The sequence below is a fragment of the Pipistrellus kuhlii genome, unplaced genomic scaffold (assembly GCF_014108245.1).
Source record: "Pipistrellus kuhlii isolate mPipKuh1 unplaced genomic scaffold, mPipKuh1.p scaffold_m20_p_1, whole genome shotgun sequence".
Taxonomy (NCBI): domain Eukaryota; kingdom Metazoa; phylum Chordata; class Mammalia; order Chiroptera; family Vespertilionidae; genus Pipistrellus; species Pipistrellus kuhlii.
Genome location: NW_023425404.1, coordinates 77,529,842 through 77,552,345, shown reverse-complemented (window position 1 = coordinate 77,552,345; position 22,504 = coordinate 77,529,842). Strand labels below are relative to the sequence as shown.

The 22,504-nt window shown below is 44.7% G+C and overlaps 1 protein-coding gene across 4 annotated transcripts in view; it reads left to right on the top strand.

The window, feature by feature from the left end:
- Positions 1–22,504, top strand: part of CAMK1D (calcium/calmodulin dependent protein kinase ID) — a 346,472-nt gene that overhangs the window by 134,017 nt on the left and 189,951 nt on the right. For 3 of the 4 annotated variants that reach the window (XM_036452768.2, XM_036452757.2, XM_036452778.2), the window contains exon 2: positions 4,209–4,340. The exons of the other annotated variant lie outside the window; for it this stretch is intronic. In XM_036452768.2, the coding sequence (XP_036308661.1) occupies positions 4,209–4,340 (132 nt within the window). The remainder of the gene's footprint in view (positions 1–4,208; positions 4,341–22,504) is intronic. 4 annotated transcript variants of the gene reach the window in all.

Here is a 22,504-nt window from a genome sequence, read left to right as displayed (position 1 = left end):
ACCACATTCGTTTGAGCCCAGCTTTCAATTTTGTTGGGTTATTGTGGAATTGCAAGCTGACTTTCAGTCTGAGATGAAGGGACTGTATAATCTTGGCTTTGTGACCCTACTCAGTACCTGTAGATAGAGACTACCAGAGTCACTAGGGGCACCCTGGTCTTCTGGGGCATGCCCTGTGCCCTTTCACAGGTGCCTCACTATCAAACCCCCAGATACTTAGCTCATGAAGCCCTTTCTGGGTCTACGCCCATTGTCCAGCCTTCACCATGGGATTGCAGATGGTCCATCCCTCCTGAAGTAAAAGACAAAGGTAGAGAAACTTGTGATCCAGGAGCTGCCTTACTTTGACCTCAGCTTCCTGCAACAGCCGCCAGCAGTGGATCTGATAGAGATCTCTAGTCCCCTCCCATAATACCATGGTCAAGGTGTAGATTCACACAGAAACCTCACATCTCAGTCAGGGAAAGAATGATCCACAGAACAAGAAAGCACTTTCCCCTATGTGCTCCTGATAGCCACAGCTAAACACAGGACTCCTCTGTTAGCCTATAGTGTAGTCCACATGTGTCAAAGTTACTAATGAGTTTTGGAATGTTTTAAAGCACATGTGTCAAAAACAAGGCCCGCGGGCCAAATCCATCCCGCCAGGCCTTGCAATGTGGCCCGCACCGCGCTGTCATCACTGCACTCCGCTGCGTTTCCATCACAATGACAGTTTATGACTGTTCAGTAAACCATTCGGCCTGCGATTTAGGCTGGATTTTAGATTTTGGCCCCTTCTCTGATTGAGTTCGACACCCCTAGTGTAGTCTGTTACTGCTGCTGGTGGAAATCGTGTTTTTTCACAGGATCATGATGAAAGCATTCCACGCATATGGGAGATTGTGACATGGTAGGATTTATTTAGGTGGAAATAGAAGGCTGGCTGTCCCTAGTTTTCCAATGTTCCATCTCCATCTATCCTGCCATAGAAAAAATTCCAATCTTGTTTCCATCAAGGCCCAAACAAAAGCCAGTGTCCACAGTTTATGTGTCATGTGAAAGCTGAGTCCTTTGGAGCCTGTGTGGTCAGCCATGGGCCCCAGGTGGCTGGTAAAACTGCATGGCTGCTATGGAGAGAACTCGGAAAGGAACAGGGCAAGCAAGTATTACTGGGAGGAAGAGGGAGAGAGAGAAGGAGAGAGGGAGAGGAAGAGAGAGGAAGGCTTTGTTAGCTGGGATTGTATTATTTTGGGCTTGGAAAGGACAAGGCTCTTTTCAAACTAATCAGTCAACTCCCAAGCTTTTGTGGGCTTCTGATGGATCTGCCTCCTAACAATCCTATTCTTCCCAGGCTGGGCTGACGGCCTCTATGGTCACTATCTTGGCTCCTGTTGCTCATGCCTCACAGGAGGCCCCTCCTGCACCATCTTGACTTGTACTGCACATGTGATTACCCTCCCTCCCCCCTGATTCCCTGACATCTGGAGGGTGTGCTGCTCCCTGTATGGGGAAAGGGAGGGATATTAATCCCCTTGGTGGGGCAATGCTGCTACCAAGTTATAGTTCCCTGATTAAACAGGCTTATTCTCCCTGGTTGATTATGCTTAATATTGTCTAATTCCCTTTGCTACCATTCTTTATTAATATTTCACCACCTAGCTAATATTACCATTCACACAGATCCTGAAGAGAGAGAGCATGGTGGATGCAGAGTGGGGTCTGCCAGCTGTGGTCTGTCAGAGCTCTGGCAGCTAAGGGTTGCCACTGCTAAAGGGCTCCTTTACCTTCTGGAAAATGGTTGTAGTAAGTCCAGAAGACTTAGGAGAGAAACCATTATGGTGTCAGCAGCATCAGGGACTCGAGTAGCCAATAAAGAAACTGAGAATGAATGCATGGATTCCTCACCCATGTTTTAGGATCCTTCACATGGTTTTAGGTCTGTCATCACTGATCTTTCTTTTCTCCAGCATAGTTCTTATCTTGCCTCCTGGAGGAGAGCAAGAGGGAGCATGTATGTAGTTGTCTACAGTTTCTTCCAGCTTAGAAACCACACTCACTTTGAGATGAATCCATCTGGGGGTCTGTTCCTAAGACAGAAGCCAGGGGAGGGACAATCCTTGGGTTGTGGGGAGAATGGGGGGAAGATGGAGAGGTTCCTGAAATTGTATGAATTGGTCTTTTTGGGCAAAAGTCATTGGCAGTGACTAAATGTTCCTGGGGATGTCCTATTCCATATATCACTCTGTGATAACACTGTTGTGGGTTTTCATGTGTTTATATTTCATAGTTGCTCTTCTGGCTGGTTCCATGTGAGGCATAGAGTACTGTGAGGGGAGAATCCCACTTTGCAGATTATTTGCGGATTTGGGTGGAATGCCTTAGTTCTGACATTTTCCACTTGGTTCTGTTGTGGAATGCCTATCCTCTGCCCCTCAGGTTATGAAATTAGATACAGACCTTGAAGATGGACGGACTTCTCTCATGGGAGTTAATGTTCCAGTAGGAACGCTGTTCCAAACAGTTAATTGTACTAAGTGAGCAAATTCCTCTCACTGGAAAGGATTTTAAAAATATCTACTTATCTTCCTTTGACAGATGCATATCATATCCTTTCAGATGGGGAAGGAGAGAGAGACAAAAGTGCGTTCTCCTTGCTTAGCATCTCTTTGATGTTGACTGAAGAACAAAGGCCCCCTGGGCATGGGTGCTAGGATGACATTGGTCCTTCCAGTGGCTTCTTTTGATGTAGGAGGGGTTGTCCCTCATCATAACTGTGTAGAAGCTGAGTTTGTTGTCTCTCTGAGGATATAAAAGAAATTCCAGGCGTAGAGAATGACTCAGAGGCTTGTGGTTTTCCTTGACCCATGAGCACAGGTCCACAATTCTGAGATCTGGAGTGAATACTGGGGGACTCATTGGGATGTTCTGCCCCTCAGCCTAAGTGCAGCCTCCAGGCTCTGCCTGCTGGCAAATACAAGGGTGGGAGTGGGGGACAAGGCTGCCAGGGAGGCACTGGCTCCGGGGTTCACTGACCACAGGGTACCTCTCCTGAGAAATGGGCTGTCTGGCCTCAAGTCTTGGTCATGTTTTCAACTTGTTGCTCTACCCTTGCAGAGTTAAATTTATATTTTCAGGCAGGAAAGTCTATCTTATGGAGAGCAGCTACAGTGTTTGGACAGGTTCAAGTTTTGGACTGATGAGAGGGCACAATCCTCTCATGGCCATGTGCAAATCCCAGCTTGGAGGACTCTTTTTAGCCAACAGATATAGTTGTAAGCTTGAACCTATGGTTCAAACATGTGGTCCCATGTGCCTGAGTAATGAGGGGTTGATAAAGTTTGGGTGCATGTGATTGAGTAGGATCAAAACTCACGAGAATGTTGTAAAAATCTTGACCACGCCCTTATTTTGCCTCGTGGAATCTGGCCAAAAAATAAAGATATGGCTTGTAGTCCCTGGTGCTGTCACTAGTTTTCCATCAGAGAGGCTCTCAATCAGAGAGGACAGCATTCCACTGAGACCCAGCTTTCATTCTCTTGCCTGTCTTTTCTTAATCCTTCACTGCCCCCACTCAGGTTCACCCTTGGCCATGCTGGTGTGTCTCACTATCTCACTCAGGGTATCATTTGTGTCTTTGGTTAGTTGATTTAATAAAGAAACAAGATGCTTATTGAGGACTTGCATGGCACTCCCTACCAATTAATTAACCCCAAGGTGATAATATGTGTGGCACTAACTCACACTTGAATCACATGCTTACCCGTCTGCAAGAATTTAATAAATGTTTGTGAAGTTCCCTGAAATTTTCTTGGGATAGAAGGGCCGGAGAGGAATCTAGAAATTTTGTTATGACTTCTGATCTACTTGGTTGTGGGAGTGCCGATAGCTTCAGATGGACACCATCTTTCTCTGTAGGAATCTTGCTGGAAGCTTCTCTGTTTGCTCCCAAGTCGCTGCTACTTGATGTTCTGCAGGGTAGCAGGGGGAACCGGGAGGCAGCCAAACCCATGTGGACATCCACATGTCCCTTTGCATGAGGGCCCGTGTGTGTGTACTTCTTTGCATAAGAAGCTTGGTTGGGAGGATGCTGGGTAATGAAGGATTTCAATGCTGGTGGTCATCTGCATCACTGTTATTCCTCAAACTTTGACAGTGGGATTAGAGGAGCCTTTGGAACTCCTACGTCCTGAATCTAAACCACTCTTTTTCTCCCTCTTTCTTCACAGCGGAGCATTTTCTGAAGTGGTTTTAGCCGAAGAGAAAGCAACTGGAAAGCTCTTTGCGGTGAAGTGCATTCCAAAGAAGGCGCTGAAGGGCAAAGAAAGCAGCATAGAGAATGAGATAGCCGTTCTCAGAAAGTAAGTCCAGGAGGCATGCCTTCTTCTTGGGCTGCTGAAGGATTATCTACCCCTAATTCAAGGAGGGAAGAGGCTGTGGGTGCTGGCCTCCCAGAGTTCAAAGTGGGCGACAGACCTGGCTGCAGGGAGAGGTGGGCTCTGTCAGTGACGACTGAGGCTGACGTAGTGCTTTCTTTCAGGGACATTTTCAATTGTACATTGTATGTCTTAGATCATTTGCAGCAGTCATTTGCGGTGGCTGTTTTTTTTCTAAGATCACAACAGTCAAATAAACTTGGTTTTGAACTGAGACCCTGACACTCACTCTAGCTAGCGGGTGACCTCGGGCCAGTTACTGAGCTCTGAGCCTCCTCTGTGAAAGGAAGTTGATAACATCTTTCTACATGTGGTTCAGGATGAAGTGAGATGGTACTTCACAAATGTTTGTAAAGCACTTCCAATAGCACCTGCTACATAGTAAATGCTCAGTAAAGGGTAGCTGCCACCACCAGTGTTATCATTGTTATTGTTGTTGCTTTATCCTAGATAATAAAAGGCTAATATGCAAATGACTGAATGGTGGAATGACTAGTCACTATGATTTATGCTGACTACCAGGGGGCAGACACTCAGTGCAGGAGCTGCTCTCTGGTGGTCAGTGTGCTCTCACAGGAGGAGCACTGCTCAGCCAGAAGCCAGGCTCATGACTGGCGAGCACAGCAGCAGTGGTGGGAGCCTCTCCTGCCTCCATGGAAATGCTAGGATGTCCAATCAACCTCTTAGATGCACTAAGCCATCAATCGGACATCCTCCCAAGGCTCCTGGACTGATAGAGGGCACAGGCCAGGCTGAGGGGCACCCACCCAAGTGCATGAATTTCGTGCACTGGGCCTCTAGTTTTATAATAAGGAGATGAAACTCAGAGATTAATTTGTTTAGTGCCTTGCAGAGCCTGGAATGCCAACCCCACCAGTGTTATTTCCACACTCTTTCATGGGTCTTCCACTTTCTGCCTCACACATGGCACCCAGAAAGTTCCACACAGTTTACTATTGAAGTGCTTCACCTCTTAGTTGAGTTTCACTTTTGCTCACCATGTGGACTAGAACCAAATCAAGATCTCACCTTTAGTATAATGGCACATACAAAACCATCCCAAAGCGACTGGACCCGCCCAAAAAATGACTTTCACTAATATGGTATTGATTCATCAGGATCAAGCTGTTCTGTGTCTCACAAAGGTTGAGAGAACAAACCTTTATTTGCTTTTGCCTATTTGGAGTGTATCTGAGCACTGTGCTATGAAATTTTAAATAACTTCTATTAATAAAAGATGTTAGAAATATCCTTGAAATTTTTGGGGTTTGGAACCAGCATCAAGCAAGAATCCTGTCCAGATAGGCAAAACAGAACAGAAACAAGCCTTGTAGGGCCTTAACACAACATGTCATACCCACACATTCTTCCTGAGTAAGCCGCCCTCCACCTCTGTCTCAGAGACCAGCAGTGCCCTTTGCTGCCATCAGTACAAACCCAGTGCCACCGAGGTGGCTAGGAGAGTTCATTCTGTTCTGTATCATGTGTGATGTGTGTTCCGGAACAGATGGGTCTGAATAGCTCTTTAGTTAAGGGTTTTCACTTATTTCTTTGTTGTTTGGATGGTTTCTAGGTTTCCTGGATTGTCTATTAGGGACCGGAAGAGTTTCATATTGTCCTGTGGAGGATTGCATGAAATGACTCCATGGAATAGAATTGGGGAAAACAAATAACGTTAGCATCAAGCAGTACACTCTGTTAATGAAACATTTATTTAAATTGCTCATTTTCCAATATGAAAGCAGCACTTGGAGAGAGGGTGTTTGCTAGGTATTAAGTTGCTGCCACGTTGCAGAAATTCTAGGTGGGCCCAGAGCCTTCTGGAGGCTCTGTTTTGGGCATTGGAGCTGCCTGCTGCGGGATCAAGGATGCTGCTTTGTTTTTATGTGACTCCTTCATTGGCGTAGAAGCCACTCATCTAGGAAGTCAGTATTCATCCCCAGGGTTCTTTTTCATCTACATGGGCAGGGGATGTGGAGGTAGACTTCATATGTTGTGTTGGTTTATGCCACAGTCATTCTGCTTTAATCAGTGTCTCCACCCGGTACCTCACTTAGATATTCACTACTGCCAGGGAGGCGGCGCTTGAAGCAGCAACGGCCTGGGACTGGGAGTACCTCACTTGGGTAGTTTCACACTATCAGCTTTTGGAATATCTTGAAACATGAACTTTCTTTCAGGAATACAGAACAAATACATCGTTTCTGAGGGGATATAGAAGGTGATACCTTGCCTGGACTGATTTGTTTATTTAATTTTTTGGCCTCTACAAATTGATTCACACATGGAAGAAGTTCCATATTGTAAACAGCTGAAAGCAAAGAATCTGAGCTGTAAAGAATCTGAGATGTTAGAATGCTGGCATTCAAACATTCATTCAGTTAACCAACATTTATTACATTCCTGTGCATCAGCACCCATGCTAGGCACTGAGGTTTGAGAGATAAGATACAATTCTTGCTCTCCAGGGACTCACAGTTGCTACTAAGTAAGTGTGATATCTTAGATGCTGCGAGAGAGCAAGAGACATTTGATCAGGGGCTCAAGACAGGGCTGCTCAGTTTTTAATTTGAGGTATGAGAATATTTTGCAGAGAGCAGAAAGGCAGAGGGACATTCCATCAGAGGGAATGGCCCAAACAGAGGAAAGGAGATGGGAGGCAGGCTGGTCTGCTGCGAACTCCAAGTAGCTAGCTCACCAGATGGGAGCAGAGGGCTCAGCGTGAGGCATAGGAGACTTGAGGTTGGAGAGATGAGACTGTGGGGGGGTTGTATACCCTGCTTGGACCTTGAATGTCATTGTGTACCAGGCGTCCTCAAACTTTTTAAAGTGGGGGCCAGATCACGGTCCCTCAGAGAGCTGGAGGGCCGGACTATATGAACTACTAATTCCTACTGTAACACCTCAGCTGCTCTCACTGCCCAAAAAACCTGGCGGGCCGGATCAGACTCCTCTGCGGGCCGCATGTGGCCCGCGGGCCATAGTTTGAAGACGCCTGGGACAGTAGGGAGCCAGTGTAAGGTTTTAATGAGAGGGCAACGTGATCAGTATTGTTTCACAAAGATTGCTGTGGCAGAACATAGAAGGATGGATTGGAGGGGGCAAGGCTCAATACAGAGGGGGCAGTTAGGAGGCCACTGAAGGATTCTGGGAAGCAGCACATTTAAATAGGAGCTATGGGTTGGGATAGAAGAGACAAATATGAATGTGTGCACAAAACTGAATTGGTAGGACTTAGGGATTTGGAAGGAGTGGGGATGCAGTTGACGGGAGGTAGGCTTCTAGAATAACTACTAGATTTCTGATTGAATAAATAGGGTTCCAGAGACCCACTTTGTTGTTCATTCTGCCATATGCCCTGGTCATTTGCATATTTCCATACTATTTTTCATCTGAGAGACTGCTTGCCCTCCTAAGTGCTGAATTTATTGCAGGATGAGAGATTTATGTATTTCACTGGGTTAAAGTAATGTAGCTAATATATCCCTTAAGGAGGTCTTTATACTTGTTCTGAAAATAGTTCTAAAATGAATCTTCTTAATAAGCAGATACTAAACCCAGCTCAGAGGGAATCAAGAGTGGCAGCATGGTAGCGAGCAGGTGCTGTGTGCAGAGAGCTGCTGCCTGGCTGGCACTCAAGGGCAAGATCTGTGCATTTCCACACAAGCATTCCCCAGTGGGATGGTTCGCTCGGGTCCCAGGAATGGAGTATGGTATGCGTTAGGGACTGTCACATTATCAGTGTCATATTCCCTCGTTAAGTTACAGAGCTTATCATTTCTGCGCTGTTATTTACTTAGAGAGCAGACACTATCCAAATCAATTTCCAAGGCAGCACATATAGCGTTTTTGTGTCTGCATTAAGTGAGAGGTGGAGAGAGAAGGCAATGCAGAAAGCTGGAAAATGGGAGATGAGAGAAGTAACACGAATGAATCTAGAGTAGCTGTTTCCTAATGGTGGGTGTTAAAGAGACACTTCTTAAAGAGGCATTGTCTGCATGAAGCATAGCAACCGAATTCAACACACTGTTTTTATGGTCACCTGCTAGGCTGTAGAGATGATCTTACTCAGGAAAGGGGCCTGCTTTTCAGTTGTGTGCTCTCCTCCATCTGGGCACACAGGGGCACCTCAGCTGATGGTCACTGCCTCTTTCTCTCTACATCGGCCCTTAGTGCATATTAAAACCATCTGGGATGTTTTTTGGGACATTCTGATGCCCAGGCCCCATCCTAGACTGATAGGAAATTTTGCAAAGCGACCCTCCCACCCAGTGATTCTAACACATGGCCACACTGGATAGCTCTGTACAACCCTGGTCTCACCTCCCAGCGCTGAAGCTGCCCTTCAGTGTCCAGGAGTGTGGGAAGACATGGACACACAAACACACCACACATGTTTCCTTTAGATGGGAACTTCCCGTCATAGAGGGGGTTGGCTGGATCCCACCATCCCATCAGAGGGAGCAGCACCGGCCGCTGGCTGTGTCACGGCTCTCAGAGGCCATGCTGGGGTTGATCTAGTCAGCATGACTAAGTGCTGAGCCCACTGTCAGAAGGGGGTCAGAGCTGCCGAAGGTGGCTGAATCCAAAGCCCAGGGTTGTGTGTGGCTGTGGTCAGCACAGATGGCAGGAAGTGTGGTGGGGCTGGGCCTTCTGGAGGGAGAATGGATTGAGCACCTCACCCAGGCGAGAGCAGGACTCCGGAGGCCTAGCGTTTCTTGCCGTAGTACCTTGGCTCTCTGGTTCTTAGACCAGACGTGCTTCTCTCCGTGTAGACCAGCTGGAGGGAAGGCAGCTTTCGCACCCAAAGGAGAGGACAGTTGTTTTGTATTAAGTTAACAGCCTTCAGAGAAAGACTTCTCTGTAGATTAACTCATTTAAATCTGGCTTGCTTCAGCTCCCTCAGCTTTGTTCTGATGGCAGCTTGGCCCCATTTACTTGTTGAAATCACTGCCAAGTGCCAGCTTATTGTGTGTGTTAGAGAAACATACGTTTCAATAGAAATTCATCAGTTCAGGATGAACAAAACTGCTTTTCAACGGCTGGAAAGGGCTGAGCTGGTAAAGCAGATACTTGAGTTTCTCAGGCACCAGTTCAGCTTCGGAAGGCGTGATCTGCCCTGCCTGGGAGATGGCACTCCAACACAGAGACCTTTTGTCTTGAAAGCTAGTTTTGGAATTAAGGACACAGCAGGAAATGTGAAGAATAACGATGGGAGGCCATAAATAACAAATAGGGAGGCATATTTTACTGTCCTAGAACCCTGGCTACAAGTTTCCTTCTTTTTGAGAAAAAAACCCATGCAATTCAAGTAAGACAGGGCTGAGAGATGCAGTAACTTATCTGATTGGTTACTGTTGTCATTGTGTGTGTGATCAAAGTCACAGTCTTAGCGTGCTTGGAGTTTGTAAGCGAACCTGTTCAAACCGGGCTCTACTCTGAAAGCTTTGAATCACAGAGAAGGGCCAGCACACCCTCCCTCAGGGAGACCTGGCCTCAGAGTCTTCCTTATTTGGTGTGCCTCCTCCTTGGTAGCCCTCTGCCTCTAATTCTGGGGGCCTGTGGATCTGACTCCCAAGTAAGGAGCCTCTCCCTTCCAGGCAGACAGTAAACTCAACTTTGTTCAGCTCACCGTTTGGTGGTACTGTTTATTTCATCCTAACGGTGTGCGGGATGGAAGGAAGGAAGTTGGTCTGATGCCAGCCAGCTTTGCAGCCAGAGAGGCTGCACTGGGGACTTCCAGGAGACTCCGTGTGGTGCTTTGTCCACAGTGGATAATCCAGGAATATTTTAAATTTGATTTGAGAGTCTGAATCAGTGCATTTTTATTCGTTTAATCAATTGCTTGGGCATTGCTTACAGAGCTCCAGGAAAGGGAGGAAAATAAACTTGGTGCCATCCCTTCCTACAAAATGGGGATGTTCAAATTATCCAGAGCAGGCATGTAGGTTATCTGTCTGGTGACCACAAATCTCTGGAGCATCTGTGGTAAGTCTCCCTGTGTCAGTCCTGCCTCCCACAACATGATAGAAATGAGAATGTAAATGCATGTGTCATGTTGACCCTCTTGACCTTCACTGCAAAAAAGTCACCTTCTCGATGGAATGCAAACTCCTTTCTAATAAGCCCCTGCCTTGTGATTTTGTTGTCTCGTGTTCACTTCCCTTCTCCGATACCCCATGTTTTAGTTTCGTTCCTGCAAAAGGAACAATTGATTCCTGAGCAGATGATTCAGGCCTACTTCAACAGGCTTGGCCTCAGTTTGAGATGCCCCCTCTGTCAGGATTCCCCTCTTGATTGTCCCTGCCTGGGTGAGACCCCATAGCAGCAAGTTTCCCTCTGCCCCTCCTGACTCTGTGCAAGGTCTACTTCCTGAGACTATGGGTTTCCTGAATCCAGTCCTGAAGGCACAGTGGTGAGGATGGATGCCAGGGGTGGGCGAGGGGATCAAGTGGTCCTAAGAAGGTGAGAACACTGGGCTTGGGCACACTTTTGAATAAGCAAAGAGGTGTTAAGGTAAAGAAGAAATCCATGCTGACTTCTTGTTCTCTCTGGGACTCAGGGAATGGCGGGTCCATCGCCAGTGTGGGGTATTCTAGAAGAGGAGGCATGTGTGAGGGGACAACGATTCTTCCACAGCAACAGAGCGGACTTGAGTCTAGTGTGGCTTTTCCTGCCACCTTTTATGCTATATATATATAGGGTAGTTGAAGAAACAGTGTTTCATCACACTTCTAGAAAGAGTGCCAGCCATTTACATGCTTACTAGTATTTCCATGTGCTATCTCTCTGTCTCCTAATCTGCCTACAAGTTTGGGAGTTCAGCTGTCATGTGGATTAGCTGGTAGTTTAAATTCGTCTAATAGTATATCTTGGCAAATGCTTTCCCCTTCTATAAACATAGCTAGCTAATGATTTATACAAATTCCACTTAAATGATTCCAGCAAAAACTTATATCTATCTTATAGCCTAAAATTCCTAAAAAATCAGAATAGCTTAGATTGGAGGATCACACATGAAAGATTAAGAACAGAGAGCCCTGACTAAGCTGGCAAATACAGAAGAAGAAATAAATATTTAAAATAAATAGGTAAATATAAATGTTTCTGCTTCTTCTCTGTTAAACTCTAGGTTGTGCCAATTCTAATTTCTACATGATTTTGGCATTATTTATATGGGTAGATAAATGATTCCAGTGAAATTTTACCTATGACTCATCTAGTTTAAACTATGTAATTTGATGAATAAATTTTATTTTACAAACTGGAAGTCCAGGGTTATCATTTGGGTGGTTTAAACAGTTACCATTTTAAAGCTGTATAACTGACCCTCTTTCCCCCCACCCCTCCCCACTGAAAGTCAGTTTAAAATTGAGGCCAGAATCTTAGGTGACTGGTCTGAAGTTTTTAGAAAATATACAATTAAAAGAATCATTTCTAAAATAGCAGTTGCATGGAATTTGATAAATGGGACTTATTTTTAGCCATTTTTCTTTCATGAATATTTTAAAATTTGTGTTGACTATATGATTCAGACCTGAGGTAGGTATCACTGAGGAATGCAAATACATGTAAATATATTTATAAACAAATACAATCGTGTGATAGATGTGTTTTCATTCTTTAAAGGCTACAGAACTGATGTGCTAAATACACACGTTCGTATGTGCATATATTCTACACATACACATATTTTAAATACATTTCAGTTTTTTTAGATCTTTCCAATGAAGATAAAAAATTCTTTTTTGCTTAATTTACTAAATATGTCCTCACATTGTCAAAAATCTGCTAATTACCCTTATAAATAAGATAAGAAGGCATATGAAAAACCTTTAGAGCATTCATGTTAGGGGCTATGCAAATATTAGTCATTGCCACTCTCATCATACTCTCTCTGTGGGAGAGGTAGGAACAGAAACTGGTCTCCATTGTATGGAAGGAGAAACTGAAGCATAGAGCAGTGTTTTTCAACCTTTTTTGGGCAAAGGCACACTTGTTTCATGAAAAAAATCACGAGGCACACCACCATTAGAAAATGTTAAAAAATTTAACTCTGTGCCTATATTGACTATATATAAAGTAATTCTCTTGAATAGGAATCAAATAAACACAAAGAAAGTATTTTATAATTACTTTATTATGAAATATTAAGTAAACAAAATAGTGAAAAATTATAAAATTCTTGTCTTGTCTGCACCTACGGCACACCAGGCAACATCTCACGGCACACTAGTGTGCCGCGGAACAAACGCTGGCATAGAGTGTGTTGTTCAGGTGAGTAGATGGAGCTGAGAGGGCAGAGAGCTTCTCACTTGCAGAGAATTCTCCTTCCGTTAGGGTGCCCAGCCTCCCTTCCATTATAAAACATTGTGGGAACTTTGGACAATCTTAGAACAATGATAGGAATCCAAAACCATATGGTTCCCAATGAATAGTAAGAGATAGATGTCAGTAGATATCAATAGATTAACTGAAATAGCTGTCAATTAGGTAAATTGATAGACATAACGCTAAAATCATAATTCAGTCTCTTGCCCCAACTTAGTCACCAGAAACCTACAGCGATTTTTATCTGTCCTTTCAGATTTTAAGTACAGATACTGTCACTGGGACTTCTGCAAGCATGCTTTATTAATCTTCACAGTAAAGCTTTGGAGTGGATATTATTTTCCACACTAGAGGTCCAGTGCACAAATTCATGCACCTTGAAAGGAAGTGGGGGATGCAAGGCTGTGGTGGGCACAGGGGTGGGTCTTGGCCCATCCTCCATGCTACTGTCTGACCCCTCCTCCTCTGCTCTTGGTCCCCAGTCTGCTGGCAGCCCTACTTCTGCTGCCACTGTTTCCATGTGCTGACCTCATTGGCCCTACTTGCACCCACTGATGGCATGGAGTGATTGGAGCCAGCAGCAGAGGATATGACCGGACCAGTGCCATCAGCAGGTGCAAGTGGTGGCTGCTGCCCTGATCACCCCTCAGGAGCAGGGGGAGGTGAAGAAGCCCTGAGGGATAATCGGGGCTGGCAGCCACTGCTCACACCCACTGACAGCACTGAGCAATTAGGACCCACACTGGGCACTGGCAGCGGGTGCGAGCGCTGGGTGGGACCATAGTGTGCAGGAGCAAAGAATTTTTAGTAACCACCAGAGGCTTTCCCCAATGACAGCGACTGGCACCCCACCTTAGTCTGGTGTCCCTGCTCACCTGCTTCACCATCTGGCTGCAGCCAATGCCTGCCATGTTCTGCATGTGCCCCCTGGTGGTCAGCGCATGTCATAGCAACTGGTTGTTCGGTTGTTTGGTTGTTCTGCTGTTTGGTCTATTTGCATATATATATATATTTAACAGATGAGGAACTGTGACTTAAGTAAGATATCTTCAAAGGCCACATAAGTAGTAACAAGTAGAGCAGGAAGTCAGAGCCAGGCCTGTCTTTTCTATATGATGTGTTCCTTCTGATGCCCTCAAGTTGTCTCGTTAAGAGAGAGCCACAAGTCTTGATGTGTGCAAAGCCCACTGCATGTCGGGGTGCTCATTAATGATAAAAGTTCAACCTAATTGTCTGTTGTATGATGTCCTTAGAGAGGCAGAGTAAAATAGTGGTGATGACCTGAGAATTAGCCAGCCTAAGTTTTCATCTGACTTACCCACCTACTGGTCTGGACCTCCCTCTGTGGCCACTGGCTGGGCGCCTGGGCCTCCCTCTTTGGGGTGATCATGGAACCCACTATCCCCCAATCGATCGCCCCACTGGCCAGTGCCCTGGGCCTCCCTCTTTGGGGCAATTGTGAGGTGATGGCGGGGTGGGGGGGAGGGGGGAAGGTCCACCAATCACATCGCACTTGCCTTGGCTAGCCTGGCGCCAGTGCATGTCATAGTGTGGTCGTGCAGAGGGTTGTTCTGCTATTCAGTTCAGTCAATTTGCATATTACGCTTTTATTATTATAATTACGTGTACCAGGGACATTTGTCAGACTTCCTGGGAGTCAATCACACAAGTATTGCATCCTTGTAGGGTGCCCTATTGGGGCCCAAGGAAGCCCTGCAGGCAGAGTGTACAGTGCCAGCAGCAGTGAGGTGGCTGGCCTTCATCCAGGGGTGAGAGAGTCAGGGATAATACCCAGTGTAGCTGCAGGGTTGTCAATAATTTTTTTCCTTGCTAAAAAAAAACACAACAACTATGACAACTTCTGCTCTTCTGGTCTGTCTTACTGTCTGCATCCCTAACATTAGAGTCCCAGAGCATTAGACCAGGAGCTTAGGGATCTGGGTCCAGCTCTCTTGACGTGCAGATGAAGAAACAGGTGCAGAGAGGTTAAGTAACTGGCCTGAGGCCACAGAACTAGCTGTGGCCGACATGCAGTCAGAACCATGGTTCCTGGCCTCCCGATTCAGGATTCTGTCCACATAACCAGATTGGCTTTCTTGCACAGTTCCCGCAGGAGAATGCAAGAAAATTACTCTTTCATGTGTGGCAGGGAGAAAAGCTCTGCCTGGTAGCTTGGCCAGATTCCAGGATGGGATAGCGAGTCTGGTTTCTGAAATTCCCCTGGTGTTTTCAATTAGTTATGCTGCTCTTCCCCCCTTCATTCTGCGGATGTAGCGTTGCTGCGGGCTGTGATTGCTATCCTGTCTCCAGTTCTTGGCTTCACTGGAAAGGAGCTCAGAGGCCAGCCTCACTCAGAGCCCAGGTTAAAGGCAAACTAGGAGTGCTATTTCCCATTTCAGCTGCTTTTGATGATGCTGGTCCTTATGCCAGTGTCTTGGCAATAGAATGGAGATACCACCTCTCAGAGGTGCAGTATGGAGAAGCCAGCCACCGACTGAGACAATTTGGAAACTATGGGGAAGTGCTACTCTGGGGAGAAGATATAACCCAGGAAGACATTGCGCACTCTCTGCACCCAGCTGTGGCCCTGGAGGTGTGCGGTATAAGGTTCTCCCTCCTCCCAACTGGTGGGCGCAGTTATGACATTACTGGCATCTGTCACAGAGACATCTCCAAGACATTGAGCCATCAATCAGCACCTGCCAAAGTGTCCTGGAGCCCACCCCTTCCTGTTCTGCCCTGGGTCCAACCCTCCTGTTCCTTCCATTAAAAAGACCCCTAGACCAGCCATGTGCTGCTGATCCTCCATGTCCAGGTGGCAGCCCGGCTGGGTCCATCCCCCCTCCCAACTCCTTCAATTCTGATTTCTCTATCCCTGTAATGAGTCCCGTTCATTACTGGGGAATGAACTTTACTTTAAAACTCCTTGGTGGTCAGTTTCCTGTGCCTCAAACCTTACATGTGGGACCCCAAACTGATCCTTTTCCTCCTTGGCTCTGTATGATGCTCTGCACCTTCCCAGGATATTCTAGAAACAGAGGGAGGGCTGCCTTCTCACATACTCCCAGGGACAGCAGAGTGGGCTTAAGGGACATTGGGCCATCCTGAGGTGACCGTCCAGAAAATGTACCATTTGCAAAATAAACCCACCTGTACAAGAAGGCACAGAAAGTGAACGTACAGAAAGAAGTTTTCACTCAAGCATTAGATAGTCTTTCTTGTGCATCTCCTTGCTGGAGAACAAAGGGATAATGTGGCCATTTCTTTGAAATGAATGCTTCCCTGGGTCAAGTTAAGTTGGTTTGTTTTGGGAATCCAAACCTGAATTCCCTGACTGTGAAGCCTGGGGTGCTGTTGTGTTCCTTTGCTTATTTGTTTAATCCTAGTAGGACTCCCTCTAGGACAAAGCAACTTGATACAGCCACTGGGAAGGTGGTCCCAAAGGATGCAGAGGCTGGATGTAGTGTAGTGCCTCAGGTCTTGGGTCCAGGGTTGGTGACATCTCATATAACATTAAAACTTAGGAGGCAAATTCATTGGTGGCTGCATCTTTTTGTTTAACTGCACAAAGGACCCATTTCCCATTGGATTCAGAACAAAGCACATTGTAGGTGGGCCTGGAAACTTCCCACCTGCCTTCACTCAGGTTTTCTTTAAAAGTGTCAATAGAATGGTTGAAACTTTGACTTGTTCTTGGGCCCAGAGTGAGTTTCTTTTTTTTTTTTTTTCTTTTTTTTTTCTTGCATTTGTTTATTTTTTTAAAACCTTGTAGAAGATTGTAGGAATAGGTCAGAAAGCTAAATTTAATCCAACTGTATCATGAGTAAATTGCTATTGTCATGTATCAATAAAAAGTTGCTCATTGATATAATTTCCTGGAGAAATATGGCAAGTTGTTTTTATTTTATAAAACATAGTCATTTTAAATTGGACATCCACTGGGTCTGGGCTGCCTGTCATTACTTGAGCCAAATAAGCAGAGACAGGGTTAAATCATACATGAACGTATATTCCAATAATGCTGGCAGTATGGGAGAGCAGCAATTTATACAAGAAAATCTGCTCTCACCCCCACCCCCCACCCCCCAATAAGCCAGCTGCTTATATTGGGTAGGACAAAGATTGCATGGGGAAATAGGCAAAAGGAATAAAAATGGGTGTAATAGTTACAGATTTCAGGCAATGTCGGCTGGGGGTGGGTGGGGACTTCATTGTTTGGGCAATAAGGTTGTTAATCTTTCCGTGATAATAGGTAGCTCTCCTATGAGGAGGATGGGCCACATCCAGGTTCCTGGTGTATAACCCCCAGCCAGGTTAGAATGTACTTTCTTTAATTAGAACAAAACAATCATGGTTAACAGAGTATGATTAATATTTCTTATAATTAATAGCTAGTCTGCAATATTCTATTTCTGCCCTAACAATTTAATTAAGTGACACAGCATTTCATTATGCAGACATGAATGCTATAGCTCATTTAGGCAGTTTGGGAACAATCCTTAGTAAGTTATTATTAAGTTTATTATTATCCAGTCAATGTAACTTTTCCAAAAAGGTGATATCCTTCATTAAAAAATAATTTTTAATGAGTGCTTATTTTCTTTATAATGACCAGTGTCAAGCAGCATAGTACAAACTTCTGAGTGAAACTTTGTCCTGAATAAACTATTTATGCAAAAATTATGCCTGAAATAGTCACAGTATTGTTGCTGGATCAGGTGAATAAATAGCAATGAGACTTTTCAGAGCATATGGTATTTCAGGCTCCTGTATTTTCTATACTTAAGAGTTCAATTAGTGTGGACATTTAATCTCCTTTTGCAGTAATGAGCTGCATTCACTTGCATAAAGCTTATTTTTAAAGTGAAATAAAATGTAATATCAATATATTATTTAGATTTTTTCATTTTTGAAAAAATCTTTTTTGAACGATATAATCTACTGTGTGTGTGTGTGTGTGTGTGTGTGTGAGAGAGAGTGTGTGTATACCGAGTTCAAAATAACAGGATTTTATAATATATATATATATTATAAAATCCTGTTATTTTGAACTCGGTATACTCAGGATTCAGATCGAGTTGAAATTTGTCTTTTCTAATACTCAGGAAATGTATGGGTGAGCATATGATAGAATAAAAAACAGGAATGAAGATACTTTGAAAACTTACCAGGAAAATGAATATTTTAAAGTTCTTGAAACCAGCATGCTAAATGTCAGTAGTAATTACCTTTTCACCTAAATAGATGTGGTGGGAATCCAGGTGGCTGTAGGTTCAACAGTCTGTAAGTACTTGAAATAAGTCAACTCCCTTTAAAAATATTTTATAGCTCAGACTTCTAAATAATTTAGATTTGTCTTTTTCTAATTACTCTGAATTGGAGAGCTCTTAAATCTGCTCAAGAGGGATGCATCTTACTTCCAAGATTGTTGATATTTTCCTAGCCTTTATTTATTTATTTATTTATTCTCTCCTCTTTAAGATACACGAGGAAAGGAGCGGTTGCTGTGGTCTTCCTCTGCCTGTGTTCATGCCTCCTGAGCCTGAGTGTGCTTCCCCTGCATTAGTCTGTTCTCTGGTGGGGTCCAGTCTTTGGAGCCCTTTGCTGCTCAGAGTGTGGTCCTCAGACCAGCAGCATCAGCATCTCCAAGGAGCATGTTAGATCCGGGACCCCCTGAATCAAGATAATATGCAAATCACTCCCAGTGACTCATGTGGGCATGTGCCCCCTGAGAAGCACTGTTCTAAGAAACTTTACTTTGGAAACCAAGCTGGTTTCATTGCCTCTTCTGTGCTCCGGCAGCATGTGGCGTGTTCCTCCCTTGTCACACGTGTCTCCTTTCCCGTTGCAGTGAAAGCTCCTGGTAGAGGAATTACAGCTGAGCTCCCAGGGTGTTTCTGGTGCCTGGCAAAGTCCCTGCTACATAGTAGGAGCTTCAGATGTTTTTGTTGAGTTGAATGATACCAGTTTCGCAGGAGGAAAGAATGAGGAACATAATATGTATTCCTTTCCTTCCCTCTTAAAAAAATCAGAATACTTTATTTCCCGAGTGAATAGAATATTCAAGTATTTAAAAAACAGAAGTACATGATTATTAACAAAAAGTTTTTTGAGAGTGGCCAATTTTTACTCATTTCAAAGATGGAAATTGGCACTAAAAACTAAAACCTTAAAAAACCAGTTTTAATATAATATGTTAAATCCCGAAAGGAATTGGCCCAGCGTTTCCAGTTTTGTTGTCACTTCTTCTTGGATGGGACATGTAATGCTCTCTTTTAAAATGTAGACTGCAGTGGGAAATGTGTGGCAGACACAGTGGAGACAAACACCCGTTGTTTAAAATAATTCTGGTTAAGGTTTGCCTCTCCTGTCTGCAACTTCTTCAGAATTTTAAATATGAAAAGACAATATTTACTAACGGCTCTGAAGCTTCAAGGACTAAACTGCCTTCTGGAAAGAAACTGGCAGTCTTTTGAGCTGAATTAATAGATTCATGTATTTCTTGAACCTTATTGATGACTGTATTCATACTTTCAAAATGAATAAAACCCTGCTCACACTTGAAGGAGCTGGTCCCTGGGCAGGGAGCCTTCCCAGAACACCCAACAATGTGCATAAGAGTGGCCTGTGCATCTTTGGGAAGGTGCAGATGCTTGGCAGAGAGGTTCAGTGGAGGAGCCAAACCTTGCCACTGGGTGACTCAGAAGAAGGTGGCATTGGAGTGACCTTGAAGGATGGGTAGGTAGCTTTTCTGGGATGGAGGGAGGGGGAAGGGGAAATATCTCTGTGGATGGAACAGCTTGAATAATTATAGACAGAAATAGATGAGAAGTGGGGACTGAGTTTGGTCTGGCTGGAATGTTTGAGAAGATGTGAGTGAGAAGGAGCCAGGAAGATGGGTCAGAGCAGAGAGGTGCTTGCCTGTGAGGCTAAAGGGCTTGCACTTCATCTGCAAGGCAGCTGGGAGAAGACTGTATGGCAGAGTGTTGGGAAGGAATGTTGGGAAGATGAAGGATGACTCTGGGGTGGGTGCAAAAGGAAGATGGATTAGAACCAATCAGAATAGACATTGAAAGACCACATGATTGTGAAATTCCTGGAGAGGCCCTAAACCACCCGTGGGCCTCCTCAGGACACCAAGGAAGAAGATTCAATGAAACTCTGAACGTTTTTGGAAGTAAGAAGTGAGGAAAGTGAGATTTCGAGTCTGAGTGACAGGAAAGTAAGTGGCTGAGAAATGGAGCCGTGAAGAACATGGCAGGACACCGTCGTGCCACACATGTGGATATCTTTCGTTCCCTCCAACAGGATATCTAATGACAGAATTAATTAATATGACTCCAGAGGCCTGAAAGAAATGAGTCTGGGCCTGAAGACAATCAGGCCCCAGGCCTAGCACTGAAATAGAAGACAGTACAGTAATTGTTTCAGTTAGTGATGCCTGCAGGTGAGCCTGTGCTGGGGCCCTGTTGTGGGGTGAGGTAGGAGAGTGAGGGCATGATGGAAATGGATAGTTTTTCCCACTATGCGAGGCTGATTTACATGGACACAGATGAAGAAGCTGAACATTGCGATGGTGTATTGTGGTTAGCAGTGTCTAGATGCATTACACACATTAGGACAAAATGCTGGTAGGTCATAATTATAGCCTTGATTTTTAAGAAGCACCAAATGAAGCAAACACTTAATATTATAGGCAGTATATATAGTGGGAGGAGTCATCCTGTGAAGTTTTCAACTTATAGAGCAGTGGTTTTCACCCCATAGATTTTGATGATTTCAGAACGCTTTCCTTCCTTCCTTCCTTCCTTCCTTCCTTCCTTCCTTCCTTCCTTCCTTCCTTCCTTCCTTCCTTCCTTCCTTCCTTCCTTCTCATTTCTTCCCTTCTTTTCTCCCTCTTGCCTTCTTTCACTACTAAACTTCTTTAAATAGTGTTTCTACATCTACGGCTGTACTTCCTCATAGACTCACTGAACAAATGGCTTTTGCCTGACCATGGTACTAATGCTGTTTCCTCAAAGATCATCAGTTAACTTTGGGTTGCCAGACAGCATTGCCTTTTCTAAGTATAGCTTCCCTTTGATTGAAAGAAAGATGGAATCTCCATCTGTCCCCTTGTTCATGTATCTCTCCATCCATTTAACAAGTTGTTATTGGAAGCTAGTAGCAGTATTAGTCAGTACTGACTGAGCAACTCCTATTGCCAGTTCCTGTATGCTCATTGTCATACATCCTCACAACTACTCTGAGGAAGGTATTGTGATCACCCCCATTTAACAGATGAAGAACCAAAATGTCATGCAGATTAGGTAACTTCCCCAAGACCACCCAGGTAGTAAGTGTCTAAACCAGTTGGAACCAGTTAGGTCCAACTCTAAAGATCAGAATTCAAACCACCATATTTTATTGACGGTTGTGTTTCTATTAGGTATATGTACAGTGTGCATTTGGGGGATACAAAGATGAATGAGACATGGACCTTCCATTGGTTGAGACCAAAAGACCATAGTCCTTCAATGAGTGCTGGATGCTCTGGGAGCCAGGAAGTGGGCACCAACTCTTGGAAATGGACTTTCACTGGGACACTACCTTGTGAACAACGTAAGATGGCCAAATGGGTGTGGTGGAGTGAGGATTTCTTGGAAGATGGAGGAAGAAGATGGTATGAGCAGAGCACAGCATTATGGCTGAAGAAGATGAGAGAAACCGAAGCACTCTTTTCCTGGGCCCACCTCCTGGGTCTGTGTGTAGTAGTATCTTTCTCTTCTCCTGTGCGTCCCTGTGCTGGGCCCTCATTGCCTTACACCTGGACAGTTGCAGCAGCCTTCACGCTCCACCTCTTCCAACCTGTGTTGTGTCACTAACACCAACTAACTATACCGTTCCCTTTGGTCAACTCACTCTCTCAATTAAAGAATGGCTCTCCACTGGTCAAACCATTTAGTTCACATTCAAAACCTCCATATGAAATGTCATTCTGTTTCTTGTGTTTTTCATGACACATCCAACGCTTCACACTGGAGCAAACAAGAACTCGCCTGCTCTCTCAATATACCCTGCTCCCCACGTCCATCTCTTCATTTTGGTAGTTTTATAGTCCCCTCCACCCTTTTCTCTCTCTACTTGTCAAAAATCATATTCATCTTTCAAGGCCATCTCTAGTTACTCAAGCATAAAGCCTTTCCTGACCAGTCCAGCATAATCTCTCTTCATTCTCGAAATTGCTATTGCCATCACACGACCCTGGCCTGCCTCACCCTTTGTCATCATTTATACTCCTTAAGGCAGTGACTGGGTCCAGTTCTTCAGATGCATTCCTATAGTTCCCACCAACATAAGTCAGAAGGACAGGGAATGACTTTGAGTTTCAAAGAGGCCTAAAACCTTCCTCGTCCCCTTACTTTGGGGGAATCATTGCAAAGGTGCCTTCTCTGAGCTCTTTCTCTGTGTCTTTTTGGACCTTTTCTCTTTGAGCAGAAAATTCAAGGAACCCATCTCTCTGAGGAGACAAAGATTGCACTGTGAAACCTCATGGGGTCTTTGGGAAAAGCCAGAATTCTCCAGGGAGGGGTATCTTTAAGGTTTAGTCACCTCTCGTCTCTAGATAACTTTTATGGCTACAGTTTCTTGTCATCACAATCTGTAAGTAATTTAACAGACATTTCTGAATTGGAAATCTAGGCTAAACTAAAATATACATTTAAGCAATGAAAGACTGGACCCTGCTGGGGCTGGCAGCTTGTCTCCCAGGCCCCAGT